This window comes from Vulpes vulpes, chromosome 12, assembly GCF_048418805.1.
Source record: "Vulpes vulpes isolate BD-2025 chromosome 12, VulVul3, whole genome shotgun sequence".
NCBI lineage: Eukaryota > Metazoa > Chordata > Mammalia > Carnivora > Canidae > Vulpes > Vulpes vulpes.
Window position 1 is genome coordinate 35,537,924 of NC_132791.1, and position 23,478 is coordinate 35,561,401.

Genomic DNA, 23,478 nt, shown 5'->3' on the forward strand with positions numbered 1-23,478 from the left:
TATTGGGGCTTGGGGAGGAGGATATGAAAAAATGGCCTTTAGAGACTAGCTGACTGTGAACATTGAAGCCTGAAACAGAAGTCCCTGGCTTGATGCCTGTCAACTGACATGGATATTACCAAAATTTTACCCTATACCCATCCTTCTATGGATATTACTTATCTTCTTAAGAAACTCATAGAGAGAGGGACACCTCGGTGGCTCAGTGGTTGAGGGTCTGCCTTTGGCTCAGGGCGTGATCCCGGAGTTCCGGGATCCAGTCCTACATCGGGCTCCCTGTATGGAGCCTGCTTCTCCCTCTGCTTGTGTCTCTGCCTCTCTGTCTCTGTGTCTCTCATGAATAAGTAAATAAAATCTTAAAAAAAAAACAAAACTCATAGAGAAAATGAAAAGAAGTAACATAAAATCACTGCATGTCCTGAATTACTCCTCTGCAACCAATAGTCTGTGTTTATCCCCTTTTTAACCTCCAATGCCCCTTTTCAAAGGAAAAGCCCCTTCCAATAAAGGCTAATCCAGTCACCTGTGCTATTGACATTATCCCTTCAATCTATTTTATAATTTTATTCTATCAGATATCTCCTTACTCCTATATTTTGACCCTACATTTCCATTGGTTTCTCTCCTTCAAATAAAGATGTTCAGGGTTATCCTCTAGAAGAAAGTTAAAAAACAGCCTGTGACTCCGTATTGCCTTACTTCCCAGTTTTTCTTAACCATTGCTTCTGGGGATTTTGTTAAAACACGATTCTGATTCAGGAAATTTGGGGCAGTGCCTAAGATTCTGAATTTCTAAACTGTTCCCAGGCTCTACAGATGATACTGGTTCAAAGACCACATCTTGAATAGCAAGGTCCATAATTATCTTCTCTTTCTCTTAAAGTCAAGCTTTCAAAAAAAAGCCTCTATTAATCCAATTCCAATTATTTCTCAACCCTTTCTAGCCTGGCTCCTGTACCTAATGATCCTATAAAGCTGTATGGCCACCATCCTAACTGTATTGACTTGAAGGAAAATCAGAGAGCTAAACAGGGTGGCCAATATTAAAGAAGTTAAACACATGCTGCATAAAGGTTAGTAAGATAAGGATAAATCATCCTTTGACTTTGGAAATTTGAACATAATGAGGAACTTAGGACCATTTCACCAGAGCTCTAACTGCAAAAGTAGAGGAGGTGATAAGCAAAACAGGTGGTGGTCAAAGGAAGCAGCACACTCCCTGCCTTAATAGCTGAACAACTATTATCAGAAAAACCAGCAACCATAAAAACAACAACAAAACTTCATGGAACAATCAGGGAAATTTGGATAGATGATGCTATTAAGTAATTGATCATTTCTACAGTGTGGTATTGTCATTACATTAAGAGATTCAACATAGGGCAGCCCACTCAGCGGTTTAGTGCTGCCGTCAGCTCAGGGCGTGATCCTGGAGACCCAGGATCCAGTCAGTCCCACGTCAGGCTCCCTGCATGGAGCCTGCTTCTCCCTCTGCCTGTGTCTCTGCCTGTCTCTCTCTGTGTCTCTCATGAATAAACAAATAAATAAAATCTTTAAAAAAAAAAGAGACAACATAAGAAAATAAATGTAATATGCCATATTAATAGAAAGAAAGAAATACCTGCGTGATCTCAATTCACAAAGAAAAGGCACTCAAAAAAAAAAATCCAACACACTTTCAGGATAAAATCTCTCATAAAATCAGAAACAGAAGGGATCTTTCTTAATATGATAAATGACAGTTATGAAAAACCCACAGTTAACATCATATTCAATAGTGAAAGCCTGAAAGCTTTGCACCTAAGACCAGGAATGAGCCAAGGATGTCTGTTTTCACTACTGCTATTCAACACGGTACATTAAGTTCTAGACTGAGCAAGGAACCAATACAACAAACTGCAAAGGAAGGAGTAAAACTAACTCTATTTGCAAATGACATGATCCTATATATTTAAGAAACTGCCAAATGGCTGAAAGAAAGCTAGTAGAGTTAACAAATGCAGCAAAGTTGAAGGGTATAAGACTAACACATGAAATTAAAATTCAGCTGTGTTTGTATAAAACAGCAATGAACAATCCATAAAGGAAATTAAGAAAACAATCCCATTTCTAATGGAATCCAAAATAATAAAATATGTAGGAATAAAATTAATCAAGGAGGTGAAAGACTTGTACACTAAAAACTACAAAGCATTGATTAAAAAAAATTAAAGACCTAAATAAAGGGAAAGATATCTCATATTCATAAGTTAGAAGACTTAATTGGTATAAAGTCGGTAGTACTCCCTAATTTGACCTATAGATTAAATGCAATCCCCACCAAAATTCCAACTCCATATTTTACAGAAATGGACAAGCTGATCCCAAATACTTCCTAAGATGCTTTCAAATACCTATATGTTTTTACTAACTGATGGTAATTATAATACATGACACATATACTTATTGATGTAATAATTATAGGTATTCTAAAAACACATTTCATTTACAAAAGAGGATCAATGTAGACATTTTTGGAAAAAAGGCTTTTACAAAGAATGTGCTTCACTGGCTATGGACTAGATACTAAATGCCTCATAAGAACTACATTCATTCTAAACTGTAAATACCTCCTCCTTCCTAGGACTAAAAACCACACAGCACAATTTAAAAAAAAAAAAAAAACAGGAACGTCCCTTTTTTTAATGAGTTCAAGGCTTCACAAAACCTCATCACATAGCCTACTTATAAGTAGCTCCTTAAAAATATAGTCTTTTATTATAGCTTCTTGTTCTTTTATGTTTAATTAATAAGCTTATCCGATAAGTACAAGAGAAATGGAATCACATTTCAGGCTTTAATGCCTTCATTTCAATATTCTTTTGAAAGGAAATGATCTAATGATTCAAGTACAATGCAAAGAAATCCAGTAAGGGTAGATAGAGATATGCAATATCTTACTACACTTCATCCTGAAGTAACAAAGAGTAATAGAACTGTAAAGGATTTCAGATTTCTATTCCCATGCACTTTAAATAAATGTTATTTCCTGCACTTCAGCAAAAGAAAATAAGTCGCCATACCCAATGTCAGTAAGGGGTGGTTTATCTCTTGCTCTCTTATAACAGAGGAAAAGTTCTGGGCTTTTCAGACTTCCATAGTTCAAATTTGCTTGGAGAGCTGACGGAGTGGCTTCAACACAAGTGTAACCTTCAGGTACTGTTTCCCCAGCAGATTTGTTAATAACTGCAATGTCTGTAATTGGAGCTTTAGGCCCAGGTGACTTAGTATCTAAACGATTTATTTCTTGATCCAAAAGAGTAGATGTGTCAGTGAGACCTGCCACAACAAAGTAGTCAGTCACTCTTGGCCCTTTGTCTTCTATCATGGCTGCTATTATATTTCCTAGAAGAAGAAGAAGAAAAAAGACATCAATTAAATAAAACATTTTATCTTGACTATAAAATTGAAATACTCCTGAGTTAACAGTGATCAACTAGCACACTTCCCAGCTAGATTTAAAATCATTGTTGTCCTTTTGGAGAAGCAACCTATTTTGGTATCATCTTGTCAGCTTTTACCTGCTACAAAGTACAAGTTTACAGCATCAATTCATTTGTAAAGTAAGAATAATCAAACTGTCAGAGGTGGGCTATGGTGCTTTCCTTTCAGCAAAAGGCACTTAAATGAACAATATTCAGACGACTTAAAAAATCATTCTCTTTTAGGTTACAAAATTCCTAGAGCTAAGCTTCATATTTAAACAAATGAATTGAGTTCATCATGATTAAGTCAAGGTCTAAGACAAAAATAATAAATGAATGAATGAATGAATGAATGAATGAAATAAACAAATCAAACTAGTCTCTCAATCCAGTTAGGGGTCTGTCCATTCTGGTTAAAAAATTTTATGGGGGGAACCCTGGGTGGCGCAACAGTTTGGCGCCTGCCTTTGGCCCAGGGCGCGATCCTGGAGACCTGGGATCGAATCCCACGTCGGGCTCCCAGTGCATGGAGCCTGCTTCTCCCTCTGCCTGTGTCTCTGCCTCTCTCTCTCTCTCTCTGTGACTATCATAAATAAATAAATTTTTTTTAAAAAAATGTTTAAAAAAAAATTTTATGGGAACACCATGGAAACTAAGTAAGTTTAGGAGTAATTATGTATTTCCTATATAAATACCAAATAAAGCATAAAATACTATAACCAAAGAAGACAAAATTATATAAAACACATATTAAGAGACTTAGGTACTACATGGTAGAAACCCAGTGATTATGAACATTGAGACAGATTTTTATCATCTCTAAACTCAGCACCTCTAAAAATAAAATGAAGCTTCTGAAGTTTTAAATATTTCCATGGATTTTCTATACTTTTTAAAAACAACCTTATTTAAGTATAATTTACATACAATAAAATGTAGAGATATAAAGTATAGATTTTCATAAATACATATACATCTGGGAAATCATTACCACAATCAAGATAGTAAACATATCCACTGAAACTCCAATCTGCTTTCTATCATAGTTTTTAGAAATGATATACATGGAATCGTATGTATTCCTTTTTGTCTATTTTTTTCGTAATAATTTAGATTATGAAATTTTACACATATATAATTATTAGAGATTCATTCATGCTGCTGTTTATAGCAGTAGTTCATCCCTTTTTATATTTTTAAAAAAAAATTTAAGTAATCTCTATACCCAACATGGGGCTCAAGCTCACAACCTTGAGATGAAGAGTCTCATGCTCTAACGACTGAGCCAGCCAGGTGCCCCTCATTCCTTCCTATTGCTAAGTAGTATTCCATTATTGAGTATACCACAATATGCTTACCTATTCACTTTATTAATAGACATATGGGTTATTTTCAGTTAGGAGTTATACAAATAAAGCTCTCATAAACACCCGTGTATAAGCCTTATAGACATAAGCTTTCATTTACCTTAGGTCAATTCTTAGGATGAAAGGACTAGATCACCTGCTAGATATATTTAGTTCTAAAAAACTGCCAAATAGTTTCCTAGAATATACCATTTTATATTCTTACCATCAGATTAGGGCTCCAGTTGTTTCACATCCTCTCTAAAGCTCTATACTGTCAATCTTTTAAATGTAGATACTCTAATATGCTTATAGTGATACTTAATTATCATTTTCATTTGCATCTTTTTTTTTTTTTTTTAAGTAGGCTCCACAACTAGCATGGAGCCCAACTCGAGGCTTGAACTCACAACCCTGAGATCAAGAGTTAGATGCTTAACTGACTCAGCCGTCCAGGCGCCCCTTAATTTGCATCTTTCTAATGACTAGAGAAGTTAACCATCTTTTCATGTGCTTATTTGATCCATATATTTTTTTCAGTTAAATTTGTGTTCAAATCTTTGCCCATTTTTTTTTAATTTTTTTTTAATTTATTTATGATAGTCACACAGAGAGAGAGAGAGAGGCAGAGACACAGGCAGAGGGAGAAGCAGGCTCCATACACCGGGAGCCCGACGTGGGATTCGATCCTGGGTCTCCAGGATCGCGCCCTGGGCCAAAGGCAGGCGCCAAACCGCTGCGCCACCCAGGGATCCCTCTTTGCCCATTTTCTACTTGGGCTGTTTGTTTACTCATTCTTCAGTTGTTTTATAGGTTTTTTAAGGTTTTATTTATTAGAAGACCTACACATGGTCAACAAGCACATGAAAAAATGCTCCATATCACTTGTTATCCAAGCAGTACAAACCAAAACCACAAAGGGATACCACTTTACACCAGTGAGAATGGCTAAAATTAACAAGACAAGAAACAACAAATGTTGGCAAGGATGTGGAGAAAGGGGAACCCTCGTGCACTGTTGGTGGGAATGCAAACTGGTGCAGCCACTTTGAAAAATAGTGTGGAGGTTCCTCAGGAAGTTAAAAATAGAGCTACCGTACAATTCAGCAATTGGACTACCGGGTCTTTACTCCAAAGACACTGATGTAGTGAAACAATGGGACACCTGCACCCCAATGTTCATGGCAGCATGTCCACAAGTGCCAAACTGTGGAAGGAGCCAAGATCCCCTTCAACAGATGACTGGATAAAGAAGATGTGGTGTGCGTGCATGTGTGTGTGTGTGTGTGTATACATATACATACACATACATATATATGTATATGTATATACACACATTCCATATATAAGTGTATAAATATATATATAAATATTCCATATAAAATAGAATATTACTGGGGATCCCTGGGTGGCTTAGCGATTTAGCACCTGCCTTCAGCCCAGGGCATGATCCAAGAGTCCCGGGATCAAGTCCCATGTCGGGCTCCCTGCATGAAGCCTGCTTCTCCTTCTGCCTGTGTCTCTGCCTCTCAATGTGTGTCTCTAATAAATAAATAAATAAAATATTTTTTTAAAAAAAGGAATATTAGGCATCAGAAAGGATGAATACCTGCCATTTACATCAACATAGATGGAACTGGAGGGTATTATGCTAAGTGAAATAAGTCAATCAGAGAAAGGTAATTGTCATATGGTTTCACTCATATGTGGAATATAAGAAAGAGTTGAAAGGGACTATAAGAGAAGGGGGAAAACTGAGTGGGAAAAATGAGAGAGGAAGACAAACCATAAGTGACTCCTGACTCTAGAAAACAAACAAAAAGTTGCAGAAGGGGAGGTGGGCGGGGGATAGGCATTTACGAGGGCATGTGATGAGATTAGCACTGGATGTCATACTATATGTTGGCAAATTGAATAAAAATTTTAAAAATATAAATCTTTTTAAAGATTTATTTTTTATTTTTTATTTTAGAGAGAAAAGGAGAGAGCTTGCATGCTAGCAGAAGAGGGGCAGAGATGGGGAGGAAAAGGAACAAGCAGACTCTCTGCTAAGCATGGAGCTCCATATGGGGCTCAATCTCACAACCCTGACATGACCTGAGCCAAAACCAAGAATTGAACGTTCAACAGACTGGGTCACCTAGGCACCTCACTCTGGAGTTTTGAAAGTTCTTTATATATTCTATAGAAAAATCATCTCTCAGATATATGCTTTACAAATATTTTCCCCCAATCTATGACTGTTTTTTTCTTAACTCTAATAGTACCTTTTGAAAAGCAGAAGTTTTTCACTTGATGAAGTCCAATTTACCAATCTGTTCTTTTATGGGTCATGCTTATGATATATTTAAGAAATCACTGCCTAATCTAAGGTCACTAAGGTTTTCTCCCGTATTTTCCTCTAAAAGTTTTATAATTTCAAATTCTACATTTTGGTCTATGATCAATTCGGAGTTAGTGTTTGTATCTAGTGTGAGGTATGAATAAAGAACCAATTTTTACATATAGATATCCAATTTTTCCAGCACCACTGGTTGAAAAACCTAACTTTTCTCCACTGTTATGCCTCTGTCCCTTTATTCAAAACCAACTACTCAACGTGTTTTATATTCACCTCTGGATTCTTTATTCCACTGATCTATCAGTACTAAATAATTTTGATTACTGTAGCTTTATAATAAATCTTAAAATCAGGAAGTATTAGTCTTCAATCTGTTCTTTTACAAAATTGTTTTGATTATTCTATTCTAGGTCCTTTGCGTTTCAATAAGCATTTTAGAATCACTTATCCATTTCTACCCCCCCCCCCCAAAAAAAAAAGCCTACTAGGATTTTAATCAGAATTGTGTTGAAACTATAGATCAGGGGCACCTGAGTGGATCAGTCAGTTAAGCATCTGCCTTTGGCTCAGGTCATAAATCTGGAGTTCCAGGATCCAGCCCCACATCAGGCTCCCTGCTCAGCAGGGAGTCTGCTTCGCCCTCTGACCCTCCCCCATCTCATACTCTCTCCCTCTCAAAAAAATAAATAAATAAAGTCTTAAAAAAAATCTAGGTCAATACTGAATCTTCAAAACCACAAACAAGGTTTATCTCTGCATTTATTTAGATTTGTAAAAATTCCTCTCATCAATGTTTTATGGTTTACCAGCACCTTTCATATCTTATCAGATTTTGCTTAAGTACATAATAATGCTATTGTAAAATAACACCATTTCCTTTTTAGCTCCATTTCTAATTATTCTTTGCTACTACACAGAAATATAATTGATTTTATATCTTGATCTTATACAATTTTCATACAATTGCCTAAAGGTTGTAGATCTGGTTTTGTAGTACCACCAATTTTCTACATTGATAGTAATGTGTCTACAAATAAAGACAATTTTATTTCTTTCCAATATAGATGCTTTTCATATCTTTTTCTTGTCTTACTGTACTGGCTAGAACATCCAGTAGAGTGTTCAAAAGAAATGCTGACCAAAGAGGATATACAAATGATCAATAAGCTGCTTAGCATCATTAGAGCAGCATTATTCACAATAACCAAATGATAAAAACAACCCAATATCCATCCAAAAGATGAATGGGTAAATAGAAGATGATATATCTATACAATAGAATATTATTCAATCATAAAAAGGAATTGAATTTTGATAAAAGCTGCAACATGGGGATCCCTGGGTGGCGCAGCGGTTTGGCGCCTGCCTTTGGCCCAGGGCGCGATCCTGGAGGCCCGGGATCGAATCCCACGTCGGGCTCCTGGTGCATGGAGCCTGCTTCTCCCTCCGCCTGTGTCTCTGCCTCTCTCTCTATCTCTCTGTGACTATCATAAATAAATTTAAAAAATTAAAAAAAAAAAAAAGATAAAAGCTGCAACATGGTTGAACTCTGAAAGCCTCATGCTAAGTAAAATAAGCCAAAAAGACACAGAAGGACAAATATTATATGGTTCCTATATGAGGTACACTGAATAAATTCAGAGAGACATATAAAGTAAAGTAGAGGTAACCAAAGGCTGGGAAAGGGGAGAATGAAGAGTTATTGTTTAATGGGTACAAGGTTAAAAAAAAAATGGGTACAGAGTTTATGTTGGGGATGATGGAAAAGTTTTAAGCATAGCAGTGGCAATGGTTATACAACACTGACAATGTATTTAATGACATTAAAGTGTACACTTAAAAATGATTAAAATGATAAATGTTATGCATATTTACCACAATTAAAAAAAGAGAGAATGTATCAACAAGCCTCTCTCCATATGAACGTTCTGGGCTTCAGTTATGTTATAGGATAAACTTCCAGATTCAGCTTTCTAGATCAGAGTATATAAACTCATGTATAAATATTATTATATGCTACCTTCTTGCCTTTTGAAAAGAATATGCCAATTTACCATGGCAACAATATTTCTATGGTCTAAAGGGCGTTACAATTGTACTTATGTTTATTGGGTTAGAGTAAAATTGGTGTAGAGAGATTGTTTTAATATACATTTCTTTTATTTAAAAAAAATAAATAAATAAAGGAGGGCACCTGGCTGCTGGCTGGCTCAATCAGTAAAGCATGTGACCCTTGATTTCGGGGTCGTGAGTTCAAGCAGACATTATTTTTTAAAAAATCAATAATTTTTTTTAAGAGAAATGTTGGGAGTAGACATCTTCATTTTGCTAATTTTATGGGGAAAACATTCAGTCCTTTATCAGTAAATATGATGTACAACGTTCTTTTCTATTCCTGAGACTTTTATCAGGAATAGATGTTAGATTTTATCACACACTTTTTCTGCAGCTACTGACATGAAACATCTATCTTTAACATAGTAAATTACAGTGATTAATTTTCAAGTTATTAATCAATACTGCATTCCTGAAATAAACTCCCATTTGGTCATGATATATTATCCCTTCTATTTGCTAAAATTTCATTTGAAATTTTATATATGTTAATGAAAGATACCGGTTTTAGGGTTCGTTTTTTTTAAAGATTTTATTTATTTATTCATGAGAGACAGAGAGAGAGAGGCAGAGACACAAGCCAAGGCAGAAGCAGGCTCCATGCAGGGAGCCCAATACGGGACTCGACCCTGGTATTCTGGGATCACGCCCTGAGCCGAAGGCACTCAATCGCTGAGTCACCCAGGTGTCCCGCCTTCTTATACTTTTAATATCTGTAGAATATGTAGTGACGTCAACTCTCTCATTTCCAAAATTACTAATTTGGGTCTTCTTTTTTCCTGACCAATCTGGCTAGAAATTTATCATTTTACTGATCTTCTCTAAGAGCCAGCTTTTGGTTTCATTAATTTTCTCTATTTTGTTTTATAATTCACTGATTTCTATTTTGATCTTTATTATTTTCTTCCCTCTGTTTATGCAAAATTTAATTCACTTCTTTTTCTAGCTTCTTAAGGTGGAAACTGAGGTCACTGATTTGAGATCTTTCTTCTTCTTTATTGTAGGTATTTAGTGTTATAAGTCTCCAAGTAATGTTTCAGTGGCATCCAAAAATTTATGTATGTTGTGTTTTCTTTTCCTTAAGTTCAAAACACTTTTTAATTTCCCTTTCTTAAAGTATTTTCTTTGACCAATGGATCACTTAAAAGTATGTTTTCCAGTTTCCAAATTTTATACTTGGGAATTTCCCAAGAATCTTTGGTCATTAATTTCTAATTTAATTACACTGTGGTCAAGGCAGCCTGGGTGGCTTAGAGGTTTAGCACCGCCTTCGGCCCAGGGCGTGATCCTGGGGACCCAGGATCGAGTCCCACGTTGGGCTCCATGCATGGAGCCTCCTGCTTCTCCCTCTGCCTCTCTCTCTCTCCCTCTGCCTCTCTCTCTGTCTGTCTCTCATGGATAAATAAAATCTTTTTAAAAAAATCTCTGACTATAATTGCTCATTTGTCTACTCCCCCTTTCATCTCTTATCAGTTTTTGACTCATATATTTTGAAGCTCCATTGTTAAGGGCATAAACATTTAGAATTGCTAAGCCCTTTTGATCAATTGACCCCTCTTTATCACTATGAAATGGCTTTCTCTATCTCTAGTAAAAATTACTCCGCATTAACAAAAGCTTTTGAGAACATTAAAATATTTATAAAAACTAATAGATATAATTAAATTTCATTTTCCAACTATTGCTAAAATAATCTTTCAAAATCAATTTCATTTCACCCTACTGTTAAGAATGGTATACATTTTGGGCAGCCCAGGTGGCTTAGTGGTTTAGTGCCGCTGTCAGCCCAGGGCCTGATCCTGGAGAGCCAGGATCAAGTCCCGCGTCGGGCTCCCTGCATGAAGCCTGCTTCTCCCTCTGCCTGTGTCTCTGCCTCTCTCTCTCTCTGTCTCTCATGAATAAATAAATAAAATCTTTAAAAAAAAAAAAAAAGAATGGTAACATTTTAATGAATGAATGCTGTCAACATCAACAAAATGTCAATAACTTCAATCTATAAAGCTAAATGTAGTTTACACAATTCTCTCACCTGTAACAAAAAGATTTGTTTAAGGCTTCAAAAATACCTTGTGTTCCTTGGTGTTCCAAATCATGCAGAATGAATGGTGAATGTCATTTAAACCACAATGAGAGTGCAGTTTTATCAAAGTTATTTGCTGCATTTAAGTAATTTAAAATAGTGCCTTGGTGAATCCATTTAGAAAGCATTATCAACATGAGCTAAACTAGCTGAGTCATGGAATTACAAAATTGCAAAAGTCATTTCAGACAAAATCAGTTCCTTTTTCAGACCACAAAGCAGTGTAATTCTCTACTATTTCACCTGCCACTGAAAGTTTTGTAAAGGAGGGTTGTAAAGAAAGGCTGTAAACACAAATGCCTAAAGGGGTCAAGCAGAATATAAGAGTCGTGGGAACTAGACAACACTGGCCGCCACTACTAGGCAGATCTATCTAATAGTTGCCAAACGGACTTGGCAAAATCAGAATTTCTTTTTTGCCTTCTTTAGAAAGCCAGAAATCAGGATTTTTATGTAAATCTCCAAGTTTTAAAATATCGGCAACTAATTCAGATTTCTTGTAAACACTACCAACTTCAAACAAAACACATTAAGCTGGGTGTATCCATTCTAAAGGTTAAATTAAGTCTACAAAAGAACAGTTTCTAAATTCCATTAAAAATTTTTTTGACCTGGTTAAATACCTACCTCACTATTAATAATATGAGCCAATAAACCTAATTGTGTACCAAATTAACAATATAATCACCTAAAGGGAAATGAAAAAAAGAACTAATTCAAGTAACTTAAACAATTTAACATAAAGAACTAAAAAAGAAACCCAGACTTTAGACATAGTGGTACAGTTTATAGTGGTATGATTGCAGCAATTCAAACATTATTCTGTATGTACTCTATAACTAAACAATTGTTGGAAGCCAGAATTCTGTGAGAAAAGAGAGAAATACAGGACAGGCGAGGGCAAGTAAGAATATGTCTATTGAAATGAAATAAGAGGTATCAGTATGAACTCATGATTTTAAAATATATATAAATACTAAATGTAATGTGGTACCCTGAATTGGAATATAGAACAGAAAAAGCACATTAACATAAAACCTAGTAAGATTAAAATAAAATCTGAATTTTAGTTATGAGCAATATAACAATGTTGTCTTAGCTTTGACAAATATACTATGGTAATGTAAAATGCTAACCATAGAGGAATACAAGAATTCTCTGTACTATCTTTCCAACTTTTCAGTAAACCTAAAATAATCCAAAAATTAAAAATTTTAAATATCTCAATATTATTTATACTAGACAAAACATGGAAACAGCCCAAATATCCACCAACAGATAAAGGGGTAAATAAAATGTAGTACATCCATACAATGAACTATCTTCAGCAATAAAAAGGAATTAAGTACTGATACATGCTAAACATGGATAAACCCTAAAAACATTACACTAAATGAAAGCAGTTACAAAACACCACATATAGTATGGTTCCATTTATACAAAATGTCCAAAATAGGCAATCTATAAAAAGAGAAAGTAGATTGGTAGCTGCCTACATCAGGGGAATAGAGAAAAATGGGGAATGACTTTAATGGGTATGCTGTTTCTTTCTGGGGGTGATAAAACTGATTGTAGTAATGGTTGAGCAATCTGTGACTACACTAAAAACCGATGAATTTTATACTTTAAATAGATGAATTGTGTGATATGTGAATTATTTATCAATAAAGCTGTTAAAAATGAGTGTCTCCTCCTATCTACTAAAAAAGAAACCCAAAAACAATGTCACCCCACCAGCAACAAACATACTCAGCACCTAAATCTTTGTTTCTTAAAACCATTCCTCACTGAACGATTTTAGACCTCCTTGGAGAAATGACCAAATCCAAGGTTGGGCAAGAAAAGCACAAGATAGGGGAGCCTAAGCGTCTCAGTAGGTTAAGTGTCAAACTCTTGATCTTGGCTCAGGTCTTGACCTCCTCAGGTCTTGATCTCACAACTGGAAGTTCAACCCCTGTGTTAGGCTCTGTGCCAAAATAAAAAAAAACCCACAAGATATACCTTGAATTTACTGAGGAAGAAAGAAGCAGGGACACCTGGGTAGCTCAGAGGTTGAGTGTAAGTAAACCTTCAGCTCAGGGTGTGATCCCAGACTTCTGGGAAAGAATTTTGCATCAGGCTCCCTGCAGGGAGCCTGCTTCTCCCTCCACCTGTGTCTCTGCCTGTCTCTCTGTGTCTCTCATAAATAAATAAATAAAATCTTAAAAAAAAAAAAAAGAAGAAGAAGAAGAAAGCACTACTCAAAGACTAATGGGCGTCCTATTAAAAGGACACAGGAACTAGCTTGAGGAGTCTCCCATTGGCCAGACTGGAAATAATTTTAGCATCAAAATGAATGACAATAATGGATTACAATACACTGATTTTTTTTTTTTAAGACTTGAGTCCACACTGATATTATAAAATAAATGAATAAAGGAGAGGGAAAGAAGGTTCTTCCCAATAGAATATCAACTAATAAACATAGAAGAGATGGTCAAAAACCATTTTACAATCATCATAGTATTCAGTTTCAAACAAGAATTACCAGTGGATGCTACAACCACTGGGTAGAAGACTATTGAATATAGGATATTTATACAATTTCAAGGTCTTTTCCCAAACATACTAGTCAGTACAAAAGAATAAAATGTATCAGGGCATCTGGATGGTTCAGTTGGTTGAGCACTGCACTCTTGATTTCAACTCAGGTCATGATCTCAGGGTTGTGGGATCAGCTCAAGTAGGGCCCAGGGATAGAACCTGCTTAAGATTCTATCCCTGCTCCTCCCCGCCTACCCTAAAATAAATAAATGAATAAAACGTATCACCAGAGAAAGCTGGTGGCCACCACTTTAACCAAATAATCAAAATTAACATCATTAATGATTAATCAAACTGATATTACATGCCTTCTGATGTGATGCACAAAGGATACCACATAAATTATGTAGTATTCCTGATTTTAAAAATGCATAGCCTTGGGATCCCTGGGTGGCGCAGCGGTTTAGCGCCTGCCTTTGGCCCAGGGCGTGATCCTGGAGACCCGGGATCGAATCCCACGTCAGGCTCCCGGTGCATGGAGCCTGCTTCTCCCTCTGTCTCTGCCTCTCTCTCTCTCTCTCTCTCTCTGATGACTATCATAAATAAATAAAAATTTAAAAAAAAAAAAAAAGTTAAAAATGCATAGCCTTAATCTAACCATGAGGGATTAAACAACCTCAAACTCAAAGGGAGCATTCTAATCAAGGGAAACAAAAGTAAAAATAAATTGAGACTATACCAAAATAAGTTGAGGCTATACCAAAATAAAAAGCTTTTGCACAGCAAAGGAAATCATCAACAAAATGACAAAGCAACCTACTAAACAGGAGAAGATATTTGCAACTGATATAGCCAATACAGGACTAATATCAAAAATACATAAAGAATTTATATAATTCAAAGTGCCTTGGTGGCTCAGTTGGTTAAGTGTCTGCCTTCAGCTCAGGTCATGACCCCAGGGTCCTGGGATAGAGCCCTGCATCAGGCTCCCTGCTCAGCAGGGAGTCTCCTCCTCTTTCTCCCTCTGCTGTTCCCCCTTCTTGTGTGCACTCTGTCAAAAAAAATTAAATATCTTAAAAAAAAAAAAAAGAAGAATTTAGGGATGCTTGGGTGGCTCAGTGGTTGAGCATCTGTCTTTGGCTCATTCCGGGGATCAAGTCCCACATCGGGCTCCCCAAGGAGCCAGCTTCTCCCACTACCTGTGTCTCTGCCTCTCTCTCTCTGTGTCTCTCACTAATAAATAAATATTTTTTTAAAAAAAGAATGTATATAACTCAACACCAAAAAAGTAAACACTTCAATTTAAAAACGGGCAGAGGACCTGAATAAATATTTCTCCAAAGACATATAGATGACAAGAGACATATGAAAACATCACTAATTATCAGGGAAATTCATATCAAAGCCCCCATGAAATATCACCTCACACCTATCTGAATGGTTAGTGTCAAAAGACAAGAAATTACAAGTACTGGTAAGGATAAAGAGATAAAGGAACTCTTGTATACTCTTAGTAGGAATGTAAATTAGTACAGCTACTATGGAAAACTACATGGAAGTTCTTCAAAAATTAAAATTAGAAATACCACATGATGTATTAATTCCACTACTGAGTATTTACCCACAGAAAAGAGAAACACTAATTCAAAAAGATATATGCACCCTTATGTTTATTGTAGTATTACTTACAATAGCCAAGTTATGGAAGTAACCCAGTGTCCATCTTGATAGATGAGTGGATAAAGATGTGGGATGGGTATGTGTGTGTGTGTGTGTATGTGTGTGTATAATGGGATATTACTCAGCCATAAAAAAAGAGAGGCCTTGCCATACACAAAAACATCAACTGATCTGGAAAATATTATACTAAGTGACGTAAGTCAGACAGAGAAGGACACGTATCATATGATTTCACTTATATGTAGAATCTAAAATATGAAACAAAACAAACAAAAGCAGAAAAAGGCCCACAAATACAGAGAACAAACTGATGGTTACTACAGAGAAAGACAGGATGGGCAAAAGGGTGAAGGGGAAGGGGAGATACAGCTTCCAGTTATGGAACGAGTAAGTCACAAGGATGACAGGTACACCATAAGTAACATAATTAATAGTACTGTAATAGTGCTATATGGTGACAAAATAGTAACTATATTTGTGGTGAGAACAGCATAATGTAGAGAGCTGTGCAGTCACTATTCTGTGCATGTGAAACTAATGTAACACTGTGTGTCAACTATAATTCAATCAAATAAATAAAACTAAAGAGTGGAATTTTTAAAAAGTCAATATAATGAAATTGGGGGAAAAGTTTCAAAGTTCCAAATTAAAAGAGATTAAAATCTGAGCATCAAAACAATGACAACAGAAAGATAACAGGAAAATCTCAAAACACTTAGAAAATAAATACACTACTAAATAATTCAGTGTTCTAGAGGAAATTTAAGGAAATTACAAAATATTTTGAACAAAAGACAACATCAAAATTTGCAGAATGCAGTTAAAGCAGTACTCACAGGAGAACATACCATTAAGCATTTATTTAAAAAAAAGCAAGTTCCCAAATTAATAATCCAAACTTCAATTTAAAGAAACTAAAAAGGGATCCCTGGGTGGCTCAGTGGTTTGGTGCCTGCCTTGGACCCAGGGTGTGATCCTGGAGACCCGGGATCAAGTCCCACATTGGGGTCCTTGCAAAGAGCCTGCTTCTCCCTCTGCCTGTGTCCCAGCCTCTCCCCCGCCCCCCTTCTCTGTCTCTCATGAATAAATAAATAAAATCTTTTAAAAAAAATAATAATAAACTAAAAAAGGAATACCAAAATAAAGCCAAAGAAAACCGAAGGAAGAAATTAAGACAGAAGATAAATAAAAACGTTATTTGCAGATATGACTGTAGAAAATCCAACTAAGTACCAAATAAATGACAACTAAATTCAATGCGTAATCCTAGAATGCATCTGGGATCAGAAAAACAAAAAGGTGATATAAATAAACAGTACTGGAGAAATTTCAGTGTAAGCTATAGATTCATTTTGTAACAACGCTGATCTACCTAATGTGACCATTATATTCTGTAAGAGAATTTCTTCATTCTAAGGAAATACATGCTGAACTTATTCTCAAATGGTTTAATCAAAAAATAATACTATGCACTGGAGGGGCCAGGCTGGCTCAGTCAGTAGAGCATGCAACTCTTGATGTTGGGGTTGTGAGTTCAAGCCAATAATGTGCATAAAGCATACTTTAAAAAATGAAAATATAAATAATACTATGCACAAAAAGAGTGTATTAATGTAATAAAATGTTAATAACTGATAAATTTAAGTGAAGGGTGTAGAAGGAACTCATTACAATATTTTCAACTTTTCTGAATTTATTTTCAAAATAAAAGTGGTTTTTTTGGTGGGTTTTGTTTCATTTTGTTTTGTTTCGTTTTGTTTGAGAAGGAAAGATAAAGGGGGAGAGAGAGAGGGAGAGGGAGAGAAAGAACTTTAAACAGGCTCCATGCCCAGCGCAGAGCCCTATGTAGGGCTTGATCTCAAAACCCTGAGATCAGGACCTGAGCTGAAATCAAGAGTCAGACATGCTTAACTGACTGTGCCACTAAATTAAAAGCTTTTTTAAAAGCAGCTCATGTTCTCCAAGATTTCAACAAAAGTATAGGGGGAAATGGAGGAAAGTGCAAGAAGTAAGAAAACAACAGAGTAGAGTAACATTGGTTTAAACTCAGTAAGTAGTCAGAAAGCATAATTGCCAATCTGAATATTCCCAACTTTAACAGAACTCTATAAAGCTGGAAAAACAGAACATAAAACCTAAGTTATTGCATACACATACACATACACATTTATATATATGTAAGTATACAGAGAGAGAGAGAGAGAGATGCAAGACAAGTATCTAATAAATTCAGTTTTCCCCCGTGGACTTTTTTCCTTTGTTTTCCTTAAAAGCTGAATTATTATTCCTAAACTTTATTCACTGAGCATAAGGTGACTATGGGATAAATTCACACCTCACAGGTTTCTAAAACTCTATCTGGCAACCTCACCAATTCATAAATAGCCCAGAGGATCTACAATAGAGATCACAAAGCAGCAAAACATACATACTTGATGCATTTCAGTCTCTCATTCACAGTCTATTCAGTATTAGTTTACAAGAAATTTATTAAGTATTTGACTACTAAATACATAGTGAAAACTGTAGCAAATTAAATGGAAGAGAGGTCAACTTTATCAGATTAAACTGTCCAGGCACCTAGGTGGCATCTGACTCTTGATCTCAGCTCAGGTGTTGATCTCAAGGTCATGAGTTCAAGTCCCATGCTGGGCTCTGCACTAGGCAGAGAGCCTACTTAAAAAAAAAAAAAAGGGATCCCTGGGTGGCGCAGCGGTTTAGCGCCTGTCTTTGGCCCAGGGCGCGATCCTGGAGACCCGGGATCGAATCCCACATCAGGCTCCCGGTGCATGGAGCCTGCTTCTCCCTCTGCCTGTGTCTCTGCCTCTCTCTCTCTGTGTGTGACTATCATAAATAAATAAAATTTTAAAAAATTTAAAAAAAAAATTAAGCTGTCAAGGAATGAGAGAACTATTTTATAAAACACAAGGTGACCTAAGGATTAGGTTTAGTTAACTAGATCCCTTACTGTAAAGAGTAAAGAGATCCACACATCTCAAATATACCTAATGGGCATCACTGCTTTAAAAATGCTCTATGGGGACACCTGGGTGGCTCAGTGGTTGAGCATCTGTCTTTGGCTCAGGTCATGATCCTATGGTCCTGGGATTGAGTCCCGCATCCAGATCCCTGCAGGGAGCCTGCTTCTCCCTCTGCCTATGTCTCTGCCTCTCTCTGTGGGTCTCATGAACAAATAAAATCTTAAAAAAAAAAAATGAAATATAACTTTAAAAAAATAAAAATGCTCTACAGAATAAAATTTAACTCTGTCCTCTACTTATTATGGAAAGGTTAACTTAGTGAATAATTCTTTTCTCATCTTTCTCATATATTAATACCCTATATAATCCTCTAAAAATGAAACCTTTGTTTTGTTTCATTAACCAATATTCAAGCTAGTATCACCCATAGTTAATTAAAATAGCTCTAAATGTTTTCTGACCTGGCAAACTCCCTCTTCATTTTTTTTTTTAAGACTTTCCAACCTTATTCACCCATACTTATCAAGTTTCAGTGGAGGTGGAGAGGGGTGGGGGTGGGAGCTGAGATTTTTTTAAAATTGCTCTAAAACATAGTTTATTTAAGGAGAATGGACATCTTTGCAATATAAAGTTCTCTACTCAGGAGCATGGTATGGCTATTTTATTCAGGTCATTTTTTTTTTTAAAAAAAAGCTCTTAAGCAAGGTATCATAATCTTTTTCATCTAGGTCTTCTGTGGATTATTCATAAATATTTCATAGTTTTGTGGCTAACAGGAAAGAGCTCTATATTTGCTAATCAATCACTGCTGGTTTATTAATAACCCAGGACTGAGCCTTAGACATTGTTCTAAATGCTGAGAATTAAAGCAATGAAAACACCAAATGCCCTATCTTTATGGAGCTTATAGTTGGGAAATAATCAGTAAACAAGTATAAACTTATAAATAAATCATTTAAGAAAACATAAGTACTATGAGGAAAATAAAGCAAATCAGGGAAAGAAAGAGATACCACAGGAGCTTATTTTCACAGTGCAATCAAGAAAGGCGTACATACATACATGGCCAAGAGTGAAAGAAAAGAGATTAAATAGTCTTAGTAGTCAGAGTGGAAGAGCAAAATGACACAATAACACTGGGGGAACAAGTGATGTTTGTGGCCGTAAATGTAAAGTGAGACCAGCCAGCACTGTTCTGTTTCCTCCAATCACACTCAGCCACTCAGGTTCAAGGAAGTAGAGTTGGCAAGGTAATGAATTAATTAGAACTGAAGTTTGCCTCAATTATAGGGTTGCTTTGTTTTGGGGTTTGTTTTTTTTAATCTATTTTGGAGGCCTGGGCAGCTCAGATCATGACCTGGGAGTCCTGGGATGGAGCCCCGCATTGAGCTCCCTGTTCAGCCAGGAGTCAGCTTCTCCCTCTCCTTCTGACCCCTCTCCTCTCTCACTCGTGTGCCCACTTTCTCCCTCTCTCTCCAATAAACAAAATCTTAGAGAGCGTGCACTCAGGAACAGGGAGAGGAGGAGAGGAAGAGAGAATCCCAAGCATCCTGCAGACTCCAAACTGAGTCTGGAGCCAGTGCAAGGCCTTTATTCACCAAATCAATATAACTGGATAAGGAAAGAAATTACTACAGGCAGGGGGATGGCAGACAGTGAAAAAGTGATGTGGCTAATGACCTGGATCTCGATGGAATCTAAAAAATATCAAAATAGGGTACTAGAGTATATAAGCTAGCAAAAGACGAGATGGAAGTCAGATGCTTAAAATACTTTCAGTTACAGATTACGGTCATAAAGTCTAGGGCAATGGTTCCCCACCCTAACTACACAATGGAAACAGCTGGAACACTTTAAAAAATACTTATCAAACCAAAAAAATAAGAATTTGAGGGTGGCATATTAACATATTTTTAAGCTGCTCAATTAACTGTAATTTACAGCCAGAATGGAGAACCAACAGTCTTGGGTGCGATCATGGAAGCAGCTAGCTGAAGCAGGCTGGAAAAGAAGTAAGTTATAGATGCCAGAAATCCTAATGAAGTCTTCTTCTATTATTCCCAATATAAATAAAAGCATAAGCTATGTTCAAAGTACTTTACATTGACTCATTTCACACTCCTAACAACCCAATAAGGTAAAATTAGCATTACTCTGTTTTTAATGACAAGGAAGAATGGAAAAGAAGTGTACTGAATAAAGAGTTCCAGGTTACTGGGGCACCTGGGTGGCTCAATTAATTGGGCATCTGACTTCAGCTCAAATAATGATCTTGGGGCCCTGGGACTGAGCCCCATTGGGCTCCCTGCCCTCTCCCTCTCCCTCTGACCTTCCACCTGTTCATGCTCTCTCACTTTCTCAAATAAATAAATCTTTAAATAAAAGAAAGTGAGTAAGTAAGAGTCCTGGCTTGCCTGGGTGGCTCAGTCATTTAAGTGTCCACCTTCGGCTCAGGTCATGATCCTGAGGTCCTGGGTTCAAGCCCCACATCGGGCTCCCTGCTCAGCAAGGACTCTGCCTCTCCCTCTGCTCCTGCTCTCACTCTCCTATGCTCGCTCTCTCTCTCTCTCAAATAAATTAATAAATCTTTAAAAAAAAAAAAAAGAGTCCTAGGTTATACATGACATAGTAGGACATTATTTGAAGATAAACTAGTAAATTATAAAGATGCATTTATAAGCTCTAAGGCAACTACTTAAAAAAAAAAAAAAGAACTTATAGCTAACAAGACAATGAAGACAGCGTGGAGATAGAATACTAAAATATATTCAATCCAAAAAAGAACAGATAGGGCACCTGGGTGGCTCAGTGGTTGAGCGTCTGCCTTTGGCTCAGGTCGTGGTCCCAGGGTCCCGGGATCGAGTCCCACATCAGGCTCCCTGCAGGAGCCTGCTTCTCCCTCTGCCTGTGTCTCTGCCTCTCTCTTTCTCTGTCTCTCATAAATAAATAAACTAAAAAAAAAAAAAAAAAAAGAACAGATAGATTTATTTAAAAATAAATAGCAAGGTAATAGATTCAAACCCAACTTTATCAATATTTCACTAAATTTGGGCACCCCAGGTGGCTCAGTGGTTTAGCGCTGCCTTCAGCCCAGGGTGTGATCCTGGAGACCTGGGATCGAGTCCCACATCAGGCTCTCCCTGCATGGAGCCTGCTTCTCCCTCTGCTTGTTTCTCTGCCTCTCTCTCTTTCTCTGTGTTTCTCACGATTAAATAAAATCTTTAAAAATAATAATAATAATTTCACTAAATTTAAGCCAAATGAAAACATATGTCCCTATAAAAACTTGTACACAAATATTCATAGTAGCACTACTTAAAATTGACAAAGGATCCCTGGGTGGCTCAGCGGTTTAGCGCCTGCCTTCGGCCCAGGGTGTGGTCCTGGAGTCCTGGGATCGAGTCCCACTTCGGGCTACCTGCATGGAGCCTGCTTCTCCCTCTGCCTGTGTCTCTGCCTCTCTCTTTCTCTCTGTCTCATGAATAAATAAATAAAATTTTAAAAAATAAAGAAATAAATAAAATTGCCAAAACACAGAAACAACCCAAATATCCATCAAGTCAGAATCCATAAGCAAAATGTGGTCTTTCCATGCAAATAGGGTTTTATTCAGCCATAAGGAGAATTAAGTTAGGGCAACTGATGCATGCCCTAACATGGATGAACCTCGAAAGCATTAACCTATTAATGATATTACATCAGTAATTATCAGGGAAATGTAAATCAAAACCACAGTGAGATATTACCTTACACCTGTTAGAATGGCAATTAACATAAAGAAACAAGGGTTGGAGAGGATATGGAAAAAATCTCTCATCTACTGTCAGTGGGAATATAAACTGGTACAGTCACTATGGAAAACAGTATGCAGGTTCCTCAAAATAAAAACAGAAATACCATATGATCCAGTTACATTCCACTTCTGGGTATTTATCTAAAGAAAACAAAAACATTAATTCATAAATATATAATCTCTCATATGTTTACTGCACCATTTTTTACAATAGTCATGATATGGAAACAACTGAAGTGTCCATTGATGGATGAGTGGACAAAGATGTGTGGGTGCATACATATACACACACTAGAGTATTACTGAGCCATGAAAAGAAGGAAATCTTAATTATTTAATTAATTAATTAAATCTTGCACTTGTGACAACAAGTGGATGGACCTTAATTATATTATGTTAAGTGAAGTAAGTCAGACAGAGAAGGGTAGATACTATATGATTTCACTTATATGTGGAATCTAAAAAACAAAACTCATAGATACAGAGAAAAGATCAGTAGTTATCAGAAGAGAAGGGGATTCAGGGAGGGTGAAATGGGTGAAGAGGGTCAACTGATCTGTAACAGATGATAACTAGACGATACTTCGCATTGTATACAAAAATCGAATTACTAGGCTATACACCTGAAACTAGTATGTTTTATACCAATTTTGCCTCAATTTTTTTTTTAAAAAAAGTCATGTACTGCATAATTTCATCTATAGGAAATATTCAGAATAGGCAAATCCATAGAAAAAGCAAGCAGACTAGTTGTTGCCAGGAGCTAGCATGGGGAGGAGAGCCCTGGTGACTGCTTAAAGGAAAAGGAGCTTCCTTTTAGGGTGATGAAAACATTCTGGAACTCCATAGTAGTGACAGTTGTGTAACACTGTGAATGTACTAAATGCCACTGAATTGTGCATTTTTAAATTGTCAAAATGGCCCACTTTTTTTTTTACTGTCTTTTTAAATTGAAGAATATAGTTGATACATAGTATTACATTAGTGTCAGGGGCACAACATAGTGATTCCCCAAGTCCATACATTATGCTGCGCTCACATCAAGTGTACCTATTATCTATCAGTCACCATACAATGCTATTACAATACCACTGACTATATTCCCTATGCTGTGTACCTTTCACCTCGTGACTTATACATTCCATAATTGGTAGC

The 23,478-nt window shown here is 36.5% G+C and overlaps 1 protein-coding gene across 2 annotated transcripts in view; it reads right to left on the reverse strand.

Annotated features, from left to right (window-relative positions):
- DENND4C (DENN domain containing 4C) overlaps nucleotides 1-23,478 on the reverse strand; it is a 123,123-nt gene that overhangs the window by 84,814 nt on the left and 14,831 nt on the right. For both annotated transcript variants that reach the window (XM_072728185.1, XM_072728186.1), the window contains exon 2: nucleotides 3,063-3,384. In XM_072728185.1, the coding sequence (XP_072584286.1) occupies nucleotides 3,063-3,367 (305 nt within the window). In that variant the 5' untranslated portion in view covers nucleotides 3,368-3,384. The remainder of the gene's footprint in view (nucleotides 1-3,062; nucleotides 3,385-23,478) is intronic.